General features: G+C 34.0%; 1 protein-coding gene across 1 annotated transcript in view; it reads right to left on the reverse strand.

The window, feature by feature from the left end:
• Positions 1 to 25,759, reverse strand: part of LOC118194407 (protein O-mannosyl-transferase Tmtc3-like) — a 384,082-nt gene that overhangs the window by 138,920 nt on the left and 219,403 nt on the right. The window contains exon 5 of the mRNA XM_085810972.1: positions 42 to 141. Coding sequence (XP_085667098.1) covers positions 42 to 141 — 100 coding nt within the window. The remainder of the gene's footprint in view (positions 1 to 41; positions 142 to 25,759) is intronic.

The raw sequence follows: 25,759 nt of genomic DNA on the forward strand, positions 1-25,759 counted from the left end.
TCTCCAAGTACTAAAACAAAAGAAAATTCTATTTAAATTACCTGTTCTTGGAAATGAAGTAGCTGCTCCGGAATAACACAGGAAGGCAAGCAAAAAGAACAGTGAAGACAAAATTTCAGCTCTACCTACAACTCCAGTTACCTGTATCATGATCAAAACAAAAGGAGATAGATTATATCGCCATATTCTGTTAAAAAGTTACCTGTAATCTTAAAAACTGTATCTTAAACCACAAAAACACTTATCTATAATAATCACACATGTAAAACCTTTCAAGAAACATTAAGCACAATCTCAATATTTGAAAATGGTAAATTAGTCGAATCGGAAAAAGTGATATTTAGAATATATCCTTCACGAAAATTCCTTTTGATGAAAAAGAGTGTAATGGTGCTTTGCAAGACAAATGTTGTCGGTTCTAAGACATGGTGTTTTATTCATTATGCGGAACATATTTTCTCATAGGCTAGCATGGGAATAATTTTAATTCGCTCCAGAACATGCTGCAAGCATGGTTTTTTTAAATTACGAAATATTCTAATTTAGAATATTTAAGATATTGGTAATGTTGAAAAAGCTAGGAATTTACTAATCTATTTGTTATAAGAATACTCCTCCTTGAGGGTCCACCTCGGCGCAGTGGAAGGGCTGTAACGTTCTCCGCGCCATGGAGGTAAGAAGTTAGACCTTTCTTACATCCATTATCAGCACGGGGGGGGGGCAAAGAGTCCGCCACCAAGCTGCGAGAGGCCTCCTCTCCACGTGGGAAGCTGAACAGATCTTGGTGGCACATTTAATCTTCACTCACAAAGCAATGCTCGGCAGTGGCCGCTCTGTCCTGGCAGGGCTAAAGGGCTAGTTCATCAGCTTCTCGCGGCTGAAACCGAAAGAAGAGACTGATGACGTAGTTGGGTTCGCTTGGTCAGTTCTGCTGTCCAGTTTCTTAAGCATTTGTTTGAGAATCAAAACGCTTTGAAAAATAGTTTAATAACCAATATGAGCCGAGATTTTAGCTCATGAAATTGCAATATACATGCATTTATATATGAACTAGAAATGTATTTACGTCATACCAAATTAAACTCTAATATGCGTAAAACGTAAGTAAAACATGCATAAACATAAATATTTTTTAATTAACACATATGCGTAAACATAACTAATTTTTTAGGTCGAGTGTACCCTAAATGTAGTAATTCTTTTTCATAATCATCTTTTTAAATGTATGTAAATAGTAACCCACCGATAACATACGTAAATTTCTACATTTACGAAGAATTCTTTTTGCGTTAAAATATAAGTTAGTCGCAAAGTAATTTGCATTATAGAAATATTAAATAAAAATATGCAAATACATTTTGAGAATACATGCTGAAGACATTACACATCTATCTAATTAAAGATTAGTTAATGCTAATAATAGATTTCATAACACATTAAAACGAAACAAATTTCACTTCTTCCATTTTTGCTTTTCAATTAGAGTTGATAATGAGTAGTAGAATTTTGTAAGCTTTTGCAATGTCTATTATGAAAGCATTATTATGGAATATCAGTATCAGTATTATTAACGTCAATTACTCAAAAAATAATGAAAATGTTTTAAAATAGTATTTATATATTTTGGAATAATAGCATGTATTCTTACATTTTAAAAGTATATGCTCTGATACTAATTTATGCTTGTGCAGAATTTCATGGTTTATTTTATATAGTAAAATTTAGCAGTCTAAATTAGTATATAATAATATATAATATTTTATATAGTAGTCCAAATAATTATCTGAAACTTGCATAAATTATGTCACAAATTAAGTGAATAATAAATAAAGTAATGATTCAAATTATTATTTTTGGTAAGAATAATGTGAATCAACTAAAATGATTTTTTTCTTATATAGTTTGGTTCGATAATCCTCTATTACTCTTCATCCATTTATTTGCTTTCTGGTCAGCTTTTCTTGCCGATACAAGGGTTGCATTCCTATTCAAGTGCCGAACCCTTATAAATGTTCGTAAAAGGCAAAATAAACGAACTGAACTCTTATTCACGGAGGGAAAACGTTTCTCAAGTTAAGAAATGAGATTCTGAATTACACCTCTACCTTTTCGAAAAGAACTGCCATGAAAAGAACGGAAAACATTTTCCATTTTCATCATCGTTTCCATCCAAACTGGTGATGGTACAGTTAATCCTCCTTTAGATAATAAAAAATATCCAATTTGAGTCGTTAGGAATATCTACGAATTTTTTTGATATTTCACCCAAAGTAGGATCTTTATCTTTCACACGATATGCAATATAACCTGCCACATAAGCGAGCGATTCTTGTTCATATGCAGATATATCTTTCGTTGAATCATAAATTTCGGTTTCCCAAGGAAGTGACGTACATTCATCATAGATGTCTTCGTAATTAATTAAATCATCTTCGTATAAGGAAGTCTCAAACATTTGTGCTTTTTCATTGGAAGAAAAAGCTGTTTCTAACAGCTCTTTTGTCAAATATGCTTCAACTTTCTTCACATCTTCACAGTCATTAGCATTTGTCTTTAACGACAATTTAGGCAATTTGTTTGCCAATAGCAACCTTTTCAGGCGAATTATTACGTCTGATGAAGACGGATGGTCATTAAAACGCTCTAGACCTCGAATCTGGCTGAACAAGCTTTCTAATACATCTTGAGTTAATCTTGATGTTAAAATATATATCACATTTATAGATTTTACGTCGTCAAATAAACCGAAAAGCGAATTTATCGATATGATGATACCTTTCTGAAAAGGCAGCATTGTCTGCTTTCCGCATACTCTGAGATCAAAAATCATTTGCTTAATCTCATTTAATTTTTATTTTTGTACTTCATAATAGCTTTCTAGGCCGAAAGCAGCTTTTAAAGGCTTATTGCTAGGGGGTAATGGTACACTACTATTCATAATGTCAAAAAAATCATCAACCATTGAAAAACAATTACTTGTTGCAGCATTACCAGTCAAATGCATAATTGCTTTAGCCGTTGTGGAGGAAAATAATGCTTTTGCTGGTGCTACTTTCTGTCTCTCGTTCCCTTTTACAGATAAAAATTGAGGTTTCAGTTTATAGCACAGTTTAATTTCTCCGATATCTTTATTGAGTACTTCATATATAACGTCTTTGTTTATAATTGTACCATTTCCGAGCATAAAACCTTTATCAAGAAAATGGTTTCTCAAAAGCTTTATGCAATGCGGCATATCAGCGAAAACCCATATTTTGGTGCTGAACTTAGGACTGTACAAGAAAGATTTATTTGTTGAAATTTGTAATTCTTTCCAAAGGGTCTGACTACCTCCCATGTCAGATACAATTGCTTTGACTCGAAGCCCAGACGATTCAAGTGCAAACAAAATGGAAGACAGAAGATTTTCCTTCATTTGACGATCAAAATCAAAATAAATGGGCTGTTTCCATTGCGAAATGAGTCCTCGAACCAATACAAATTGAGTCTTTTTAAAAGGACCTAATATCTGATCTAATTTTGAATCATAACAGAGACTTGAATCTATATGAATTCCATCGAAATTTAATACGCATAATCTTTCTTCGTCAGTTGCATTTTGGCAAGTTTTTTTTATCAATAACAGTACATCATTTAAAATGCCAGGAATGCAACTGAATCTTGAGCACCATCTTTTCAGTGTACTTGCACTTGGAAGCAGAATACCCATTTTTTCTTTCCAGAAGTCGTATGACTTTACGGATAACGATCTGATTACTATGCTTTTTGAAATATCGTCTGGAGACCATTTAATTCGCTTTTTTTTCATTAATGCATTTATTTGAGTTTCGGTAAATATGTTTTGAATATACGTTTTCATTTTTCTCAGTTTTTCATTTCCTTGATTCACCTTTTTAATGTCTTTCCTCAGTTTCTGAACTTCTTCTAATATTAGTTTTCTATTCCTTTTAAATTTTTTTCTTTGCTGGGAGATAGTTTTTAAATGCTGCTTTTTATCAGTCCGTAAAACAGAAACCTTATTCTCAAGAGCTGATAATTTTGTGATTAAATCATTCACATTTTCACATTTTTCTGGAGGTTGGAACAGTTACACCATTGCTGAGTAATATTATTTTCAGTGAACTTCTCATAGCTATTATTGTTATCGTTTTGAAGTTCCAGACATGCCTTTTTAGGACTTAAATTCTGAATTCTTTCAAATGCACTTTGTAAATTTTTTTCTTTTTTGTTGCCTTTGCTGCCTTGGTGTATTCTGATAAATAACCAAGTCAGGAATACAAGCAGTTGGAATAGCAGTTGACTTCAGTATCTTTTTTGTCGGTAATCCTAGCAACCTATTTTTCATGTCATCCTCATAATCAGATTCAGTGAAGTGATTGCTGCATATTCGAGCACTCTTTGTGTTAATAATATCCGCTCTTCGACACCTATGCAACCATTCTTTCGTTAATTGAATATTTTTGTAAGGAAATCTATGAAATACCACGCTAGTTTCGTATTATGATACGTATTGCTACAGGTAGCAACGGCACACGATACCATTTTTTCAATGGTTTCTCATTACAAGAACTTTCTAAATACAAAATCCCTTTAAAAGTATCATCAGTTATAACTTTCAAGTAAAAAAAAAAAAAAAAAAAAAAAAAAAAAAAAAAAAAAACCACCTCTTTCTCTGAAACTAACAGGGCTAAAGAAAGAGAATCCAAGAACTAAAGATTCAATCTTTCGCACTGATGCTCTGGTCAGTCGACGACGGGACGAACCCATTGACGTCACATAACATCCGGTCACAGCCAACTCTAGATAGAGTTGGCTGTGACATCCGGTATGCTCCCCAAGAGGGGTTCGTGTCGGCATCGTTCTTCTCAAAGGGATGACCCAGCCCCTCTCTTTCTTTAGCCCTGCTGTCCTGGTAGGTGATGCTCGTAATGAGGTCGTATTGTCGGGGCAGGTCTAGGTGAATGACACAATCAAAATCCGGTGATAGGGCGTAACTTTCGCCTCGGCGCTGGTTAATTCCACCTATGTTATAAGAATACTTATTTATATCGTGTATGTGTGAGTGTAGTTTTATAAATAAAGGGACATGGTATCCTGCACAGTTACTGCAGCGGGATTATACATGTACTACATTTCTGGTGTTCCGCCCACTTATACCAGTAGTAGCATTTAGAAATAAAGAAGAAACAAGGAGGTTCTATTTTACCCTTTTTGGGAAGAACCGATTGTGCTTATTGATGCATTTGTCTACTGTGCATGTTATGTACTAACAGTTGGTCATTTGTTTTGTTTGCAAGTAGACATTATTCCCTTAAACTTGAACACAGTCATGCTTGAGGTTTATTGGAAAGATTTTGTCGAGTCTTTTCTTTGATCGTCGTGGATGCATTTTCTGTACTTAAGCGCCATCTGAACACATAGTAACCCAAACGTAGCTGCGCGTTGAACGTATTAATAATGTATGGAGAGATTCCCATGCGGCCGTACTGTTTGGCTCTGCAGAAAATTCTTTGACCCGTTTTTGCGTTCGCTATCAGATGCCCGTTCTGAAAGGAATTACCACACCGTTAACTCCGCAGCATTTCAAAATAAAGATTTACAGTTTTATAATGTTGAATATGGAAGAATATTTAAATTGAAAAACTTATCAAGCTATTTAATTGCCTAAATTTATAAATGTGCTTTGCTTTCCAACACACAATTTTAAAAATCAAAAACAATTAAAATATTGTGATTTTCAGTTGAATAAACCTGCAAAAGTATCGGTCTACCATAGCTTATTATGTTGCCAGTAACAATAGGTTATGACTTAAATTCGACCTGAATTCTTAAAAAAATTGCAGTTCTTTAGATATCTTTGAATTTTCTATTTTTATTAAATTTTTATTATGAAGATATATTTGAAATGGAATCACATTAGTTTGAAAGGTAAATTATTAACATTTCAGCAGAAATTATTGTAATTCGAATTTCATTTAAAAAGTAGTAATGCTCATTATTTTCTATAATTGAAAGAATTTTAAAATCCGGAAAGTGAGAATTATTCCAAATATGCCAAAGAAATAAAACCAAACTTATAATTGTTCTTGACGGTCAATTTAGGCAAACACAATAGAATATTCGAAATATATTGATCTCCCACGTTGATATCGAGTCAGCTCCTAAAAATCTCCAAATGGATGTAATTAATTTAAATAAAATAAGGAATTGAAACTCATTTTTCAAACATTATAATCAGAAACTGATTTTTTATAACCCTTATTATAACAAAAGAAAACAATTTTAATTTAGAAAGCTGACACAAAAGGTTAAGTGCTTTTTGATCAAAATACGTCTGTGTATCATTTTTTTCCTCCAAAAATAAAATTCAAGAAGTTAAATCACTGAAGTCCTTAACTGGACGAAAACCTACAACATCAATTACTATGTGAAAATACTGAAACACTAAGTGAAAGGAAAGAGAAAATAATATTGCACTAGTTAGTAAATATATTATTATTCGATTGTTTTATTGATTATTATTTTACAATTATTTATGTATAGTCATAAATGTTTAACTGTTCTATTGCTAATTTATGAATAATAACAAAAACTTTAATAAGAATATATTCTGTTCTAAACTTTAATTTCAAATATTCATGTATACGAGTATTATATACTTTTACGAGACCCGATGGAATAGAATGCATTTCTAAAGCGGCCTTCAAAGTCTTTTGGGTTAGTCAAGCCTAGTATAACGGAGTATATTTCAATGTACGGTATTGATTGCATAATTTATTTGTTATATGCTTTTAAAAGTTTTCACAGATTTATTTAGTACCCTATTTATGAAACAAAGCGTGTAAATAAACAGATTAAGCATCAGAACTCATACAAAGATACACTTCTTGACATGAATGTTTTCAAAGTAGGTTCTGATATATTCCGTCTATTTTATGCAACTGGAATATATTTTTTTCAAAATTCGCATCAAAATTGCTTCAGACAATCATAAAAAGGACAATAAAAGTGATGACAATTCTTGAAAACCAATGGTGATAGAAATCAGTTGATAAAAGTTGCGGGATATTTAAAATTTCACTTTGGATTTCTGTCCTGATTTAAAACAGGATGGTTAATTAGAAACATTTATATTTTCTGAAAAAATTGTGGTCATCAACCAGTCATCAAGCAAGAATTGAATCTTGAAGAAGGGAGAGCTCGTTGCTTAAAAAAAACTAATGATCTCTCATGTTCCAGCAATGATCTCGCATATTTATTTATTTTTCTCTAAGTGCATTATCGAATTTCTTTAACTGCTAATACTCACTTATAACCATATTATAAAAGCTAATTTATTTCACTCCTTATTATGAATCTGATCTGGTTTCGAAAATATTTGCATCAGCTTATAAACCAGACTAACAGTCAGATTAATAGTGAACAAGCTTAAAATGTAGTCAACTGCTTCCGATAGCAATAGACAGCACTTAATTCCAACTCAACAATTAAACTCAGCTTTCTATTTACTTGAGTAGTACCACATACGACGTCCACAGATGATTCGAGAGCAATTAGAATGCTGTAGATAATTACGAAATTATCTAGATGTATTATTAACATTTTAACTGTATTTTCAAGCAGGTAAAATGGACCACAGTTTCGTACGGTTACGAAAATTAAATCAGCATTCGAAGAGAAAATAGCACATTGTAAATAATGAAAGAATTAGCAGCATAAAAATGAAAAAACTAGGTTATAAATGGCATTAAGAAACAGTATTCAAAAGAGGAACTGAAAATTGTCTTTGAGGTCCAACTCAGGTTTAAAAAAAAAAAAAAAAGTCGGGTATAAAATTTTAATTTCTGTCGTCCAGTTTGCATTTACTCTGGATTACGTACAATTAAATTACGCACTGTTCTAGTTTAAACAATTGCCAAATGCAATAACATCATCTTCAATCCACGAAGTTTTCTTTAGTAAAATGTAACCTCGAGATACGAGCACCTCTATATAAGTGATAAGTGACGGAGGACGTGGGCACTGTCCCTTTACCTTAATGGTTAATCAGTACAGCACCACGTCCGCCATTATCCAGAGCCGCCAATGGGGTTCGCTGCCGTCCAACTGCCCGGGTCCCAGTGTTTGTTGATATCTGAGAAAAATATAAATACATGGCCATACAGGGGCTTTTTTAACATGCTACTTTTACAATACGTTACGATACTAATGATTCAATTATAATACATTTAAAAACTAATTTTGCAGCATGCACTATATATTACGATACTGATTTATACAATTCATACATTACCAATTATACATTAGAGTACGAATTATGCAATTTCAATACATTATAATACTAATTATGCAGTACACACATAGACTTTACAGTGTATGTTACGATGAATAATAGAAACATTACCAATTATACAATTATTATACATTACAATACTATACATTACAATACTAATTATGCACTGCTACTGCTAGTAATTCTGATAAATATTACACATAGTTATGCAGTAATTCACAAATGTATTCTCAAGCATGTAAGTACATATTCAGCAATTTTGAACAGTTTGGCACTGATCAAGCCTAAGGCAGAAGGTATGTGCATGACTTTTATTATTATATTCACGCAAATAGACAATTGATTGATAGTGTATTCACTTGCAGGTGTCTTTTCAAGCACATAATTACATGAACATAGTCAGTGTTACTAAGCTATTTGACAAAGATCGGTGCCTAACGCAGATAGTTTGTCCATGATTTTTGTTATTTTTTCCACAAGATATTTTTGTTTAATTATAAATTTACAACAGGCTTGTCTATTAAGCTGGTAAATGAACGTGATGCTGCTCTGTGAGTGGGCAGTCTGTGAGATAATGATCTATATTACCACAAACACAATTATCTGTTTCTGTAATTCTGAATCTTTCAAAGTACTGTGGAAACGGGCCATGCCCTGAGACAAATCGGACTAACAGTGAATTACCTATATTGCGTTCAAGACGCCCCTTTGGAATAAAATAAGCTGTCCTTCGTCCTGTATTGCTGATATTCCATTCATTTTGCCATGTGTCAGTTGCTTTCTGCCTGAGTGTTTTTTTGAAGGGTGACATTGGCCAGAGTATATGATACTGCCTTATATTGTGTTCTGTAGGATTTTCAGCCGCTTGCTTTGCTAAAGTATCAGCAAATTCATTCCATGCATGACCTGCATGCGCTTTGACCCATTTGAGGAAATATTGGCTATTGTAGTTTTCTCTTAGTATCTTTTGTATTGTAGTTACAATGGAGAAGAGTGATCGGGATTATTGATCGCATGTATCGAGGATAAACTGTCAGTAAATATGATAGCTCTATTATGACGCTGTTCTACTAGGTAAGTTAATGCTTCTTTTATAGCCAACATTTCGCTCTGGAAGACAGTATTATTTTCATGCAAGTGCCCTTGCCAAGTATGTAGAATGTTTTGGTTAGCGACTGCAACAAATGCACTTCCTACGTCATTATCAATTTTCGATCCGTCTGTATATAGGCATACTTTAACTTCTGGATCTGTTGCGTTTTGGTGCAGTATGCGGACTCCAATTCCTTTCCTGGCTGGATGTATTTGAATATTAATTAGAGATCCTTCATATTCCGAGGGGTTATAAATCTCATCTTTGTATTGAGTAATTTGACGTAATTGCTTCAATGTTTGCCTAGCTGCCTCTTCTTCAATTCTAATGTGTAAAGGAAGCAGTCCGGCAAGCACATTTAAGGCATCCGTAGAAGTTGTACGATAGGCCCTAGTAATCAGTAGTGCAAATGGTCTTTGAATCATGTTTAAGTACTTGATTTTCCGACCTTGCATTGGTGACGCCTATACAGCGCATCCATAGGTAATGATTTTTTCAATTACTGTTTGGAAGAGGATTTTCTGAAAACGGTGACTGATGCCCCATTTATTGCCTTGAAATTGTTTTAGATAATTGGCTATGGTCACTGCTCTTTGTTTCAAATTGAGGAGGTGCGGAATCCAGGTGAGTTTGGTGTCAAAAATGACTCCCAGATAGCGCAAGGTTTTCACTATCTGTATGCGTTGATTGTTAATGCAAATTCTGGGCTGTCTGGTAAGTGAGCCACCTTTTTTCGGGAAAAGTATAATTTATACGATAAATTCGAGATACGAGGAAAGCATCGAAAACTTTGCCTCTAAATACGAGCATTGACTCGAGTAACGAGCAACGAGCCGGGCTGTTGGATGCGTGGCGCGTTTCCCTGTCTGTCTCGACGCCCTCGTCAGATCACTCAGTGTTCTTTAATCTACGTGTTTGTGCGCTTGTAAATTAAATGTTTTTTACATTTAATGTGAAAATAATTATTTCACGATACCTCCCAAAAGAAGATTTTTGCCTCTGAAAGAAAGAGAAGGAAACCATGGCCGTTGGAATTAAGAAAGAAATCATAGATAGACATAAGAGTGGTATAAGAGTGACGAAATTGGCAAAGACTTATGGTCATTCTACATCGACGATCTGCACTATTCTGAAGGAGAAGGAAGACATTAAGAAATTTGATGTGGCCATAGGAGTTACCGTTACATCCAAGCACCGTGCCAAACTTCTAGAGGATGTTGAGAAGCTACTGGTGGTGTGGCTTAACAAGAAGCAGTTAAAGGGAAATTCGGTGTCGGAAGCTATCCTTTGCTCTAAGGTAAGAATCTGTACTTGGACTTTCTCCGCAAAACACCAGATACGTCGACTGAAAATGAGATGGCAACGAGATGTTTTGGGGCTGCGCAACGGATTAACTGGATTTCCATTATTTTCAATGGGGATGTTTGTTTCTAGATACCAGAAATTCGCTAATGCTGGAACAAATTAAACTTGTATCTCGAGGTTTTACTGCATTTTCCGTAGGACGGTGTTGGTTTTAAGACTATTTTACGGTGTTAGTTTGTAACTGTTCGTTTCGCAATTAATGAATTTTTTTAAAAATTTGAACCCGATTAAATCGCGACCCGATTAATGCATCATGGGTAATCAGGAGTTAACTGTATATTTTCCGCAACAAACAGCGACTAAGTATTGAGGTAACATACCTACTTGAACCTTCTAATTTATTAACAGTTGACACGAAGAAGCAGTTAAAAGGAGATAATTGATTTGCTACCTACTTGAGCCTTCTAATTTATTTGTAAGCAATAATTAAAAAAATTTCAAAATGATTTACTAAAGAAAATGGTAATCTTTTCTTACGATAGAAATTCTCTCAAAAGTTTATATGTAATCAGGCAAATAACGGTAGGTGATTCAAAGAATAAAGTTCGAATAAAACATATCAAACCTTACGCATTCGTCTTTCATATCATTTTTTAATTATTCCTTAATTTGTTTATGGTTTACAAAAGCAAATATAACGTAAATAATGTATTATAGGCCAGTAAATCTACAGTTAGTTAAAAGAATACTTTAAAACATGTAGAGGTTCTAGCATAAGATATATTGATTTATACGCTATAGAGTCTCACTTTCTTTGGTAGAAGAAACTCATGAGCTCTAGAGGAATTATCCAATTGTCTTAAACAGAAGAAGGGTGAAAATAGAACATTTATTTGAACACAAAGAAGAGACAATGACCCAGTTTGGATCCTTGTTACTTCTTTGGGTTACTATTACTTCAACTTAGGTTACACAAGCCAACACTTCTGGCTCAACTTAAACAAGTAATGTTGAACTAAAATCAAATGTAGTTAGATTAGCTTGACAGCTCACAGGATAAAGTGGCACGCGGGAAGGCTCTGGTTTGTAGAAAACCGACGAGACTAATAGCTAGAAGCAGTTAACGCACAGAATCAACTCGCTATCTAGTTAAGGTAATAAATAACATGGCCTCAAGCAGGCAGAACACGCTCTAAAGTCAACTTGCAAAACCTTCTCTTAAATAGTACTTCTTTCTCCCTCAATTTGAATAAACGCTCGTTATCTTATTTACATTTTGGCATAAAAAGTGTGGATGAAAAGGAGACCGACAAAGTTACTTTAACTCAAAATTAACTATTAGTCAAAAATAAATAGGCAAATCCTCACAACACTTATAAAAATTTGAATTGAAAATATCTCTTACCTTTCACGTGTTTCTAGAATTTGTAACATACAGGAAAACAAAGTTTATTTTAATAAAATCTGAATCTAATAAATTTATCTCAGTTATCAAACAATTTTAACTGTGCCCTAAGAAGCAAGCGAGGTAGAAATGCTATTTTTCGGCACTGTCAGAACAAATAACGAAAATGCGTGTAGTTTTTTCTTCTTTCTAACGTTAGATATCACGCAAACGCAACTTAAGAGCAATTGAAATAATGCCAGTAATAAGAAAAATACAAAATTTTCTTTTGCCGATGTTCAGTTATTTGACTAGGCAGCGAAAACATTTAACTCAAAACTCGGATAATATTGCAGAAATTTGTATTTTCATTCAGAAGCAAAGAGGCATCCGATATCAAAAAATCGATATTTTAACGTTTTATCTAAAGTGAAAACTCACGGTAAGGAAGCCTACAGCTCTCAGATGCACTTTTCCAATGTGCCGAAGATACTCGCCGCCTCCTGAAGGAACCAACTTTCCGTTGCTTGTTAAGGAGAGCTACAGAGGGCTTTTCCGATATTTTCTTGTTCCACGAATTACAGCTCCACGGAAAGTTCCCCAAATCAATAATGATGGGGTCTTTTCTTGTTTGACAAGGAGTTATGAATAGAAGCGGAGAAAAGTATATGCTTTTATATTCCAAGGCTTCGCAATTGCTAGTGAAGAAGACTGACTTTAAAAGATAGGCACATTGGAGGAAATATATATTTCCTACAAAATCTGTAGCTGGGAAGGGTAAAAACTGAGAGTTCTTTAATGGTGTAGGTTTACCTTAATGCTACCTATTTTTTCAGAGTCATTGGGGTATTTTTAACAGGCAAAGTAGCGCTGCCATTTTTTCAAAGATGTTGTACCGAAGACATGTCTTTATCATTCTTAATATAAGTATATCCTACGTCAAGAATAAAAGTATTTCATTTACTATCGCACATTACATACTAATAAAATAAGAAAAGCCTTCAAAAGACTATAAGAAAGTCTTAAAACCAGAATACGGTATTATATAACAGTAAACTTCCGATAATTCCCGAATCCTAGAACCATAGGATGTGGGATAATTTTTAGGACCATAGGATAATTTTTAGAATTATATGCCATGTTTTTCACAAATTTGTTTACATTCTAATTTCTACATGGATTCCGGATAGCCAAATAATTATAAAATCTAATATTGACAATTCCTTAAACAAAATTTATGGAATATAAAATTGCTATATGCACTAGTTATCATAAATTAAGAAAAACTCATAAAAATCACGATTACTGAAAAGGTTACATGTAGAATTTTATGAAACTTACCCACAATATACAACACATAGTAAGGTATCAAATAACATAAAAGTAAATTACTAGGCAATTATCGTAGTATAGAAATTAGCACATGTATAAAATGAACAAATCGAAGGTGTCAGTTTGCTAAAGGAAAAGTACCTTCAATAGGGAATATGATCGCCTCTAGAAGCAATACAGCACATACAATGATGGGTGATGCTTTCAATTATGCAGTCTATCAGTTCCATAGAAAGCGAGAGCCATTGCTCTTGCAAAGCTGTTGCAAGCGCGGCAAGGGTCTGAGGGGGCAGACTGAGAGCAGCTAGACGTCTCTCTAAATCATCCCAAACGTGCTCGATAGGATTCAAGTCCGGGGATCGAGCTGGCCACTCCATGCGCATAATTGTTTCCTGTTTAAGATAATCATCTACGATGCGAGCCTTGTGTGGTCTTGAGTTATCGTCCTGTAACAGGAAAGCATCACCTATTGCCCCGGCACATGATCGCACATAAGCATCAAGGATGTCATCTCTATAAACCAGAGCATTCACGGTTTCGTTGGAAAGACATGGAGGTCTGTGTGTCCATCCAAAAACATGCCACCCCAAACACAGACACTGCCTCTTCCGTATGCATCTCTTTAACGGATGTTTGACGGATGATAACGGGTTCTAGGTTCTTTCCATATCAAATAACGCGTACTATCGCTTTCTAGACTAAACCTGGACTCATCCGTAAAGAGAACAGCCCTCCACTGATCAAGCGTTCAGTGGACATGTTGTCGTGCCTACTGCAAACGGTCCCTCCTATGGCTTGACGTGAGCGGCACGCAAATGGCTGGTCGTCTCGCATACAGACCACCTTCGTGAAGCCTTCTACGCACAGTTATCGTTGACACTAACCTTCCGGTGGCTGTAGCAAGGGAGGATCTAAGAAGAGTCGGAGTAGCGGTTCTATTCCTGCGTGCACATAATGTCAAATATCGGTCATCGGCGCTCGTCGTAGCAGATAGCCGTCCTTGGCTGAACCTCCTAGAGGCCCAATTTATGGTTTGAAATCGCCTCCAAAGTCAATGAAACACAGAAGGACTCATATTTAGTCATCTGGCCACTTCCGTTTGACTTTATCCTGCCTCTAGTCTCCCAATGGCTCTCCATCGTAGTTCTGCAGGCAAATGATGCCTGGAGGTCATTGTTACGAATTGGCTATCTCAGATTTCTGATGTCACTATCACAGTGAAATATGTGGGCCTGCTCTCAAACATGGATTTTTTCTCTCCTCGCAGATGACGTATTCCGAGTGCAGCGCCACTAATTTGCATATTGCAGTTTTACTCAGCTACTCTTACTTGGCATCATACTCAAATTTTACACGGTTTGGCTTATTTTTGAGGGAGTTATCGCTATTTTTGTGATTTTTCCTTAATTTATGATAACCAGTGTATTTTAGATATAATTGCATAAAATATAATGCCAGTTTAAGGAACTTTTTACTGGTACGGAAAACATTTTGAAAAAGAAAAATATTATATATATATATATATATATATATATATACAGAGTGTATCAGTACAGCGATGACAAACTTTCAGGAGAGATTTAGTACACCTAGGCGATGGGAAATCACATAGGAATGCGCGCGGTCGTGAAACGCTTTCCTGGCGAGGTAGCAACGACACAAAAGTCACGAAAGAAAGGACACGAACAGGGTGAGAAATCATGTTTATTATTCGGAGTAAAACAAAAACAAATAAAAAACAACATAAAGAGACAACAGTCATTATCAAAGGTGTTCGAAATTACGATCCGGACCGTGATACACCGACCCGGACCGTGAACCGTGCCTTATGCGTCTTCCATGCGATCTTCCATTCGTGATGCAGAGCTCCTATGCGCCAGAGTAGTGAGAGTCCATCACTGTCCGGGTCGTAATTTCGATCACCTTCTTTAATGACGATCATTGTTTGTTTTTGTTCTTATTTATAAGTTTCTGCTGTACTAAACATAATAAAATGTGCTTTGTCTCACTGTTTGTGTCGTTCCTTTTTTTTATTTTATTTTATTTTATTTTTTATTTTATTTTATTTTATTTATTTTTTTGCGTTTTGTGTCGTCACTACCGCGCCAGGAAAGCGTTTCCGACCTTGCAATCCTATGTGATTTCCCATCATCTAGATGTAATCTATTTCTCCTGAAAGTTTGCCACCACTGTACTGATACACCCTGTATATATATATGAAATGTAATTTCTCATACATTATTTGTTTTGTGCAGCCGGGGCAACAGGAATGAGACAAATTTTGGAATATAAAGTGGTAGGTTTATTTTAGCATCCATCTCGTAAGCTTCTCCTCGTACCTTGAGCAGAAGTCCTACTTATACATATGTGTACGTCACGAAGCTCCTCCAATCAGCGATATTAATTGAAATCACGAGGTGACGCTATCTTCTCATCAGGAGTGTTCTTAAGTACTTTATGTAATATGACAGATTTATGAGTTTGGCGATTTGGCGGGCGCCAACAGGTTAATATAATTTATACTAAAGAAAGGATTTCGCCAAAATTTAGGAACAGGGATGCAATTTAGGTAGAGAATCGCCATCACATTATTAAGCAATATTATTAAAATTTAATTTAATCAATTAATTTAAAAATATCATTACAGATTATCCCCCCATCTGAAAAGGCTTGCTGTCGCGGCCGTCGACCCAAGACAGTCCAGATAGTGAGAGCAGAAAATTTAGTTATTAGGAAATTAAGTGAGTAGGAAAACTGATTGTATTTACCTCAAGGGACACAAAATGTTTACATAAAATATGACATAAAATATTTGAATATAATTAATACAGTATATAAAATATAATAAATGATTAATGAAATTATAATATAGTAACTAAGTGCAGAACAAATAAAGCACTAATAACACATTGCTGGTTAGCTACGCGGCAATAGGAAATAGTAATATAACTGAATTTGTAAGTTTATATCTTAGGGCATGCCATTCACAGTTTGTGTATGAGTCCATACAATCATTAGAGTTGTCATTCAGTCTCATCTTCAGTCTTTTACTGGTCTTTGGAGATCTCCGGATCATTTAATTAGCGCTAGAATTATGGATCAGCATTGGCACTGAAAACATTTGAGTTTTTATGTCACGATACTAGAGCTCTTATCTCTTGTTGAAAATACACATTTTGCTAGGTTTTTAACATATTTTGTCACTCTATTTTTCTCTTATTAATGATAACAAAACAAAATTTAACTTCCAACATCCATACCAGTTTTTTGTACACGATGCTGCAGAAACAAAATGAAATTCAGAAATTTCAACAACTGAAATTTAACTTTTTCAACTGTTGCTACAATTTATAACACAAACATAGGAAACCATGAGCTCAAGGAAATGTGAGGGTATAGTACTCTACTTGTAGTATAGCCTCAATTGAGTGTTTCCCACACGGAAAGTGCATTGAACCTGAAACTCAAGTTTGAAGGAGCCCAGTAAAAGAAAAGGGCAGACAAACTTTTCAGACACTGAGAGATAAATCAATTATTAAGGGGGACAACAGGATGAAAACTAAAAGAAGGGTTATGGATAGTTTATTGATTTATAAATTTTGATTTATTCATGATGTAATTTAAAGTTCTCGGGTGGATAATAGAACCTTAATTTTGACGCATGTACAATCTCAGTTGGTTTCTTCGTGTGAAAATTTTCCCTGTCGATTTCATAATTAACTTCAGATAATTTATTCATAATCCGATAAGGGCCTGAATAGGGTGAAGTCAATTTTCTAGTATTTGGGTATTCAAATTCCTCGTAAAGGACAAAATCTCCAGGTTGAAATTTAGATTCTACAAATCTGATGTCATATCTAGTTTTATTCTTTCGGTGGTATTCGATAGTTCTTTTCTTTGCTAAAGCCCTTGCTTCATTTAAGGAAGGGTATTTATTTTGATCAATTGGAGATTCAAAAGGGAGGTTACCAAATAGTAAGTATGCTGGGGTGAACTTAGTTACCGTATGAGGGGAGTTGTTATATTCGATAACAACTTGCTCTAGCACTTTAGTCCACGGTACTTTTTTAGAAGAAGAATTTACATTTTAGTCGACTTACTATTGATTGATTTACTCTTTCTACTTTACTATTTGTCTGGGGATGGTGAGATGAAGTTAAAAGTTGTTTAACATTATGCTTTTTAAGAAATTTTTTGAATCTAGAGGAAGTGAAGGCTGCATTCCTGTCACTCAGAATTTTTTCGGGGACTTGTATTTGAAATATTTGTTTTAGACAATTGGCATAGGTTTCTGAAGTTACACTTTTAGAGGGAAACGCCCAGACATATCTTGTTGCATGGTCAATAACTATATGCAAATATTTTTTTTGTAGAATTATAATAATTAAATCCTCCCACAGTGTCAATAGAGAGACATTCGAAAGGTTTGTCGGTTGGGGGTACGTCTTGCATAAGACCAAATTTTTTCTGTTTTTTCTTTTTATTAAGTTGACAAGTATGACAATGTTTAACAAAATTTCCGATATCTTCGCTAATATGAGGCCAATAATATTGAGGGGTGATTAAGTTAAGCATAATTTGAACTCCCGGGTGACCAAAATTTTCATGGGTTTTATTCAACAATTTTAATCTTAAAGATTTAGGTACTACAATTTTATAAAAATTCTTTTTCTTAATTACCATCATATCATTTATCTCTTGGTAATTTTTTCCGCAGACATTATCAGTTTTTTGTTGTTGGATTATTTCATTTCTATCAAGTAAATGTACATAATGTTGGAGGTGCTGTGAAACAGGATGTCTAGAAAGCATGTCAGCTTCAATATTGGTAGAGCCCTTCTGATACTTTACTTCATAATTGAACATACTTAGTTTGAGTGACCAACGGAAGAGTCTACCTTTTAAATTTTTAACATTTTTGAGCCAAACGAGGGCCGCATGGTCCGTATGTATAACAAATTTTTGTCCATGCAGATAGTAATAGAATTTGTCTAGGGCATCTACTATGGCCAAACATTCTAACTCAGTAATCGTATAATTTTTCTCATAATTTCTTAAAGTTCGGGAATGATATGATACAGGGTGAAGGACATCATTTTCATCTGGTTGTTTCAAAACAGCTCCAACAGCAGTTTGAGAAGCGTCAACAAAAATATGACATGGCCTACTGGAATCATACAATTGTAAAACAGGTTTGGAAATCAGTATTCTTTTCATTTCGTCGAAAGCTTTTTGACATTGGTCATCCCATTCCCACTTGACATCTTTTTTCAAGAGTCTGTTTAATGGAGCTCTAATAGTTGCATAATTCGGAATGAATCTATGATACACATTCACACTTCCCAAAACTCTTTGTAACTCTTTGGTGTTACTGGGGTTTTTAAGTTTCTTAATAACTTCTATATTATGGTTATTGGGAATTATTCTACCATTTTTTATTTCATAGCCAAGAAATGTGATCTGATCTCGGGCGAACACACATTTGTTTCGATTCAATTTAATATGCTCCTCTTTAAACACCTCAAATAAAATTTTTAAATGTTCTAAATGTTCCTTCTCAGAGGAAGAGTAAACGATTATATCATCAAAGTAACTGCAAGCGAAATTAATTTTATTTTTTGTTAATATTCGTCTAATTGTTCTGTTAAAAATTGCAGGTGCATTTTTGAAACCAAAAGGGAGTCTTAACCATTCGAATAATCCAAAATTCGTGCAAAAAGCTAATTTCTCAGTATCTGCAGGGTGAATCGGGATGTGCCAGAAACCAGATCTCAAATCAATTGTAGAAAATACTTTTGCTTTACTTAATTTGTCTAACAAAGTGTCAATGCGAGGAAGAGGGTTTGCATCTGTTTTAGCCAGGGAATTCAATTTTCGATAATCTATACACAATCTAGTTTTTTTTCCTTCCTCACGTTTAAGTACTAAAGTCACGGGGGACGAATATGGGCTACAACTTTCTTTAATTATACCTGCTTGTAATAATTGATCAATTTGGGTCTTAATTTCCTCTTCTTCCATAGGGGATGTTCTATAAGGTCTTAATGATACAGGCAAATCAGAATTTAAATTAATTCGTTGAGGTTCAATATTAATTTTTCCTACATCATACTTATTTTTAGAAAACACAGATGAATAATCATTTAACAATTTTTCCAAGTTATACTCTTTGTTATCGACAGTATTAGAAACAGCATTTTTCACATAAATGTTAGACTGAGAAACTAATTCATTTGGATTTGTAGTCCGAGATTTACAGGTTGGAAAATTTCTTACATCATCATCATCATTATTATTATTATTACTAACACATGGATAAACATTTGTTGTACCACCTTGAAGTTGGAGGTGTAGAGATATGGGTCGGCTGTCAAAATGGCAGTCATCATTAAGTACAATAGCTCTCTGTTTAATTTTTAAATTAGTACAATCAATACTCAACTCAAATAATTTGCATTCATAAAGTCCTAAAATTACATAATTCAAATTATTATCAAGAACAAACAAGGTAATTTGTTTACTAATCCGTCCAATTTTCATTTGTATACAACATATTTTGTTGAAGATTATTTTTCCTTTAGTTTGGGTTACTGAAAATGATCTAACTCTTTGTACTTTTAAACGTAATTGTCTAGCTGTTTTGGAAGAAATTATTGATATGGTGGCACCACTGTCTACAACACACTCTAGACGTTTCTTATTGGGCAAATATCCCGACACCTTTAATAGTCAACTACTGTGAGGGGTTTCTGGGGTTGGTTCTATTGCAAGGGGCGTAACATTAGGTGTATCAGATCTCTCCCTTCTGAAAGGACAAACCTGAAACCAGTGAAAAGCATTTGGGATTCCGTTCCGGGTGCAAAGTCTACAGGGACTAGGTGGCAATGGCAATCTATTTTGAGAATTATAATTATGATGGCTTGTAAATCCTGGACCACTGAACCGATTATAAAAATTACTTGGTCTCTGAAAACGTTGGAAATCGTTGGGTCTAGGAGAATCTTGTCTCACAGTAGCTGAAATTCTACTTCTATTAAATCGATGGTAATCTTGAGAACTGTTCCCAATCGGAGTAACAAATCTGGGAGGTGCACTTTTGATTTGTTGATTTTCGCTAATCTTAATAAGCTTATGGACATGAGTAAGCCAAGAGATGGGGTCAGAGGGTGCGTTGATCGTCATTAAGGATTTTAATTCTATAGGAAGGCCATCCGTCAGACCCTCCAAGATCATTTCATGAGTTAGATTTAATTTTTTACCAATATCTAATTTTTTGCGAAAATATTGCGTTATGTCCTCTTTATGATTGTACTTGTAATTGGCAAAATCACCAAACGTAGTTAAAGTGGGGTCGAAAAAATTTTCCTTTAAAATTTGGACTAATTCCACATATTTAGTAATTTTATGGCAGTTTTTGACATATACGCTAAGTGCATTACCTTTTAGATATCGAGCTACATTATTAAGCTTCCACGTTTCATCTTTATCTAAATGAGTTTTGTTAAAGTACTCAAGCCATGAATTTATATCCATATCATTCTGCGCGTCAAAGGGAATTATACTTGTTTCAGGTTCAGCGCTAGCTGCCCTTAATGAATCATCAGGATCAGAGAGGTTTTCATTAGCCATTATTCTTTTAATAATACTTTCATAAATAAAACTAATAATACTTTATAAATAAAACTAATAATACTTTCATAAATAACTAATTCAAAAATAATACTCTTTAAATTTTCCCAAAACAATATTAAAACCAAAATACATCCTTTAAATACCAAATTTAAAATACATTTATACCAAAATAATACTTTTTAAAATTTTCAAAATAAAAACACTATTATTAAATCAGTAATTATAATTCAATAGTAATAATATCATTTGCATCGCCAATCTTTTTACTAATTGCTTCTGTTTGACTTATTGTGACGAGAATACGAGTGATGAAATCGACACGAAAATACACATTTTTGGGCACTCTTGATTAGATTTTCGCAAAACACGATCAATCACCACACAAGCACAAAGCTCTCGAGAGCAACACAGAACGGCGTAGACGTAGGGAAAGATTTCCATCCTCAAAAGTAGGTCAACGGTAAGAGCACATTTGATGAACGACGAACTTTCGATGGAAACACAAATCACACATCACAGGGGGCAGAAGGATGCTTCTCTGGACGTAAAATAATCTGCAGAATACCAGAATACAGGTAACAGAAGGATGATTCTCTTGAAGCAAGAACGCCTAGCGAAAAATGCAGAAACATAGAAGTCGCACAGCGGCAAATTCATCTAAAGTGCGTAACATTTTATCCGTATAATCCTTGGGGTATTTTCTTTTTTAGATAATCCCTTTGAAGGTGGTATCCTACCGGCTTTCTGAAATGTAATTTCTCATACATTATTTGTTTTGTGCAGCCGGGGCAACAGGAATGAGACAAATTTTGGAATATAAAGTGGTAGGTTTATTTTAGCATCCATCTCGTAAGCTTCTCCTCGTACCTTGAGCAGAAGTCCTACTTATACATATGTGTACGTCACGAAGCTCCTCCAATCAGCGATATTAATTGAAATCACGAGGTGACGCTATCTTCTCATCAGGAGTGTTCTTAAGTACTTTATGTAATATGACAGATTTATGAGTTTGGCGATTTGGCGGGCGCCAACAGGTTAATATAATTTATACTAAAGAAAGGATTTCGCCAAAATTTAGGAACAGGGATGCAATTTAGGTAGAGAATCGCCATCACATTATTAAGCAATATTATTAGAATTTAATTTAATCAATTAATTTAAAAATATCATTACATATATATTTTACGGTGAAACACCGAAATCTGGAGAATGTCGACTTTCTCGAGTGAATGTCAACATTCACATATTCGCTTGGTGCATGTCAGAAATATTTTCCAAATACTCTTATTTCTGACTTACACCGGTAAATGTCTTATTTCTGACTTTCACCATGTGCTAATGGTGAATGTTGAACATATAAGCATATTATATTTTCTTCTCCGTAATTCAGTCTCGAAAAAACGCACTTGAGACTTAAAATGAGAACTTAAGAATATAAGAACTTAAAACACACAGTACATTCAAAATGAGAAAGGAAAGTAATAGAAGTTAAAAACTTACTAAATTATGTGATTCAAATCTTATTTACTGCCGCAACTTAAACTATTAGGACACTTTGAATTGCACAAGAGGCCCTTGCCTTTACAACTGCATTTATTTGTGGAATACTTCCTTTTGCAATGACAGCACGTACATATACCCCTCTCTTTTCGACCTACACCAGAGCAAATCTGTGATTGTCGACATACACCGGTGAGGGTACGAAAGTACAAGAATGTAATGCAATATTCAATCTTTCACCAACGCATTTGGTGAATGTTGAAATTCTCCGGTGAAAGTCGACATTCTCCAATTTCGGTCTTTCACGGTAACATATGTATATATATATATACAGAGAGAGAGGGGGCTATAAAAAACTCTTCCGTATATAAATCCCTAGCGGCCTATCCACTCAAACAATCGAAATTACATTTCGATTGGTATGAACTTCGATTGGTACGAACATTTAATGAAGGTACAAACGCAAGAATGCGATGATTTAGCTATTACGGTTACAGTGAACAACATAATTTTCGAACGGCAACACCCACTTTTTTTCCGCGCAAACTGATAATCGCAATAAAAAATCATAAATGCTGTTGGAACGACACACGTATGACGAAACTTACCGGCATAAAACATTTACAAAGATGAACAGCTTTGTCAAAGACCAGAGGGAACGTAAGAGAGGAGAGGTGAAAAGAGGCCTTTGTTGAAAGTGCAAGTTTTCAAGGTGCCTACGTTCTCAGACGATAGCGCATTGCATGCAGGAAATTGTTGAAAATAGTGACGGAAGTAACATCGCAACCATCGGAAGTCGGGGATCGCAGTAGCCACGAATCTGAAAATTTACGGGAGATGACTCTATCTTGAACGTTGTACATGTTGAAAATTTGTATATCCAATAAGTGTTTTTCCTTTACTCTTATGTTGTCATTGGTCCTTTAAAATGCACTTCTTGGCAAATGTTTTTACGCCAGGAGTTTTCGCAATTGTATGTATCGTTCCAACGCTACTTTTGGGGTTCTCAACGCGCTGACCAAATTGCGCAGGAAGAAAGGGGGCGTTGCCTTCGAAAATTTCGAAATTTTTTCATTGTCACTATAACCATGAGAGCTCTTCTATATAAAATCATTACAATCTCGAGCCCATACCTTCAAATAAACAAACATATCTGAAATTTCATTTCGATTGGTTGAGCGGATAGGCCGCTAGGTTTCCATACATGGTAGAAGTTTCTTATGACACCCTGTATATATATATATATATATATGCATGTATAATATTTTGATGCATTTTTGTAAAACATATTTATAATTCATCCATCCACTAGCAAAATTAGCAAACCTATTTTTAAAGTAATTTTTTATTATTTTCAAAGAAATAAATAGAAATTAAGAAAAAACATTTTACAAAATAACCCTGCAATAACGTTTTCCTTAAATTTAATTCCTTAAGCCAATGGTGCCGTTACTTTCATTCATGTTCTATTGGGTTTATAACACTAATAGTAGTTAGAAAGCTCTAGACCTGAAATTCTGGAACTGCTATTGCTCTCAATGACTTTTTTCTTTACCGTGTTTTCATTTCACTCACCAAAAAATTCTCTATAAATATTCTTTCTTTCTATTTCTCTACAAAATTATCTACAATTTTAATAATCTATCCCTATTCGCCACCAAAATAAACTAGCTTACTCGATATTGGAAGAGTAAACGAAGATACATTTAAGTTGGAAGGAACTCAGAACTTGAAAAATTATGTATAAATAAACTCTTTACACATGCGAATCGCATTAATTTAAAATTTACTAAGAAATGCATCAGAATGTATATCAAGCAAAAACTGTTTATAAGAAACAAAAAATTATCTCTACTATAAAACGAAAACGCTAATGCGCGGACAGAAAATGCTAAATAACTTTAATTATTAACTAATTCACTACGTCAATTAAAACGTTTCCTAAATGTATTGTATTTTTGCTAGAACGCTCATTTGCGTAGACATAGAGGGAAAAACAATCAGGTAAAATTTGTTAAGAGTTTTTTTTTAAATCAAAATTTTGTTTCATCAAAAATTGAGTACAGATTACAAGCATTCTCGCATTCATTCTACCATAAGTCACTGTTAGCAGAATTCTACTCTCTGGGATGCTTTCATTTTATTAAGCATTTAGCCTTCTTACATATCTATTTTTGTTGCCCTAATTTCATCTATGTTTTTGTCATTTCAGATAAATTCAAATGAGTGCAGATCACTGTATATAAAACGCATGGTTTTGTTTGATTATTCATTATTTTGTTTGTTTGATCACGTGATATTCACTGCTTTATCTAACCATTGGATAGTGAAAAAGAGAGATTTAAGCGAATTATTATACCTGAGAAATTAAATATCAAACTGGAAAAGTTTAAAATAATCAAAGGTAAGTTCATTTATATAGAGAAAGCTTTACTTAAAATTTAAAAGAGGCAATCAAGTTCAGTGTCTCAGTTTTTAAATTTAGGTTAATGTTTAAACGAAAATTTTAGTACAAAATCTTTGCGCTTTTTACTTCCTTTTACGAAGTATTCTAATAGTGAAAATTTCGGGGGACATATTTCAACGGAAATATCTATTTTGAAAGTTCCTGAATCCATTTGGACGTTTTGTTTGTTGCGTAATATCTGTGCATACGGACAGAATAAAGAACTTCTTTTTCAAAACAGATTGTAAAATGGCTTAAAAAGGGATTTTTTCCATGAAGACTGTATGTATATATCTCGCATAAATCATAAACGATTAGTCACAGAACTTTAAACTTTTGTATATGGGACTGCTATAGCATATATTTGTGTACCTTCCTTTTTTATTGCAATCGGCACGAAACGTATATTTGTATATACAGATATAGATAAAAATACACATACCGCCTTACTCAGCTTAAAAATCCTTATACGACCTTTATTTTTGCAATCTTTGGCCCTTGTCATATCCTTCAAATTACAGTAGTGTTTTAAATGACGAAAATATTCATATTTTTGCAATTTCAAATTTAAGAAATATTAATTTTCGACAAATAACGAAACCTAAATTTTACTGCAATTTCCTGGTTTCTATGCTTATATTTGGGAAACTTTTATACTCATTATGAAAAAATAAAATTAGATGAAGTTTGAGTGCCATACAATAAAAATTTAACCATGAAAACCATAAAAAGGTAAAAATAAAAATTCTCTTTTTACTTTTTTATGGTTTTTAC

The sequence above is a fragment of the Stegodyphus dumicola genome, chromosome 2 (genome assembly GCF_044657685.1).
Source record: "Stegodyphus dumicola isolate Sdum_Otavi_A_Nest chromosome 2, ASM4465768v1".
Taxonomy (NCBI): domain Eukaryota; kingdom Metazoa; phylum Arthropoda; class Arachnida; order Araneae; family Eresidae; genus Stegodyphus; species Stegodyphus dumicola.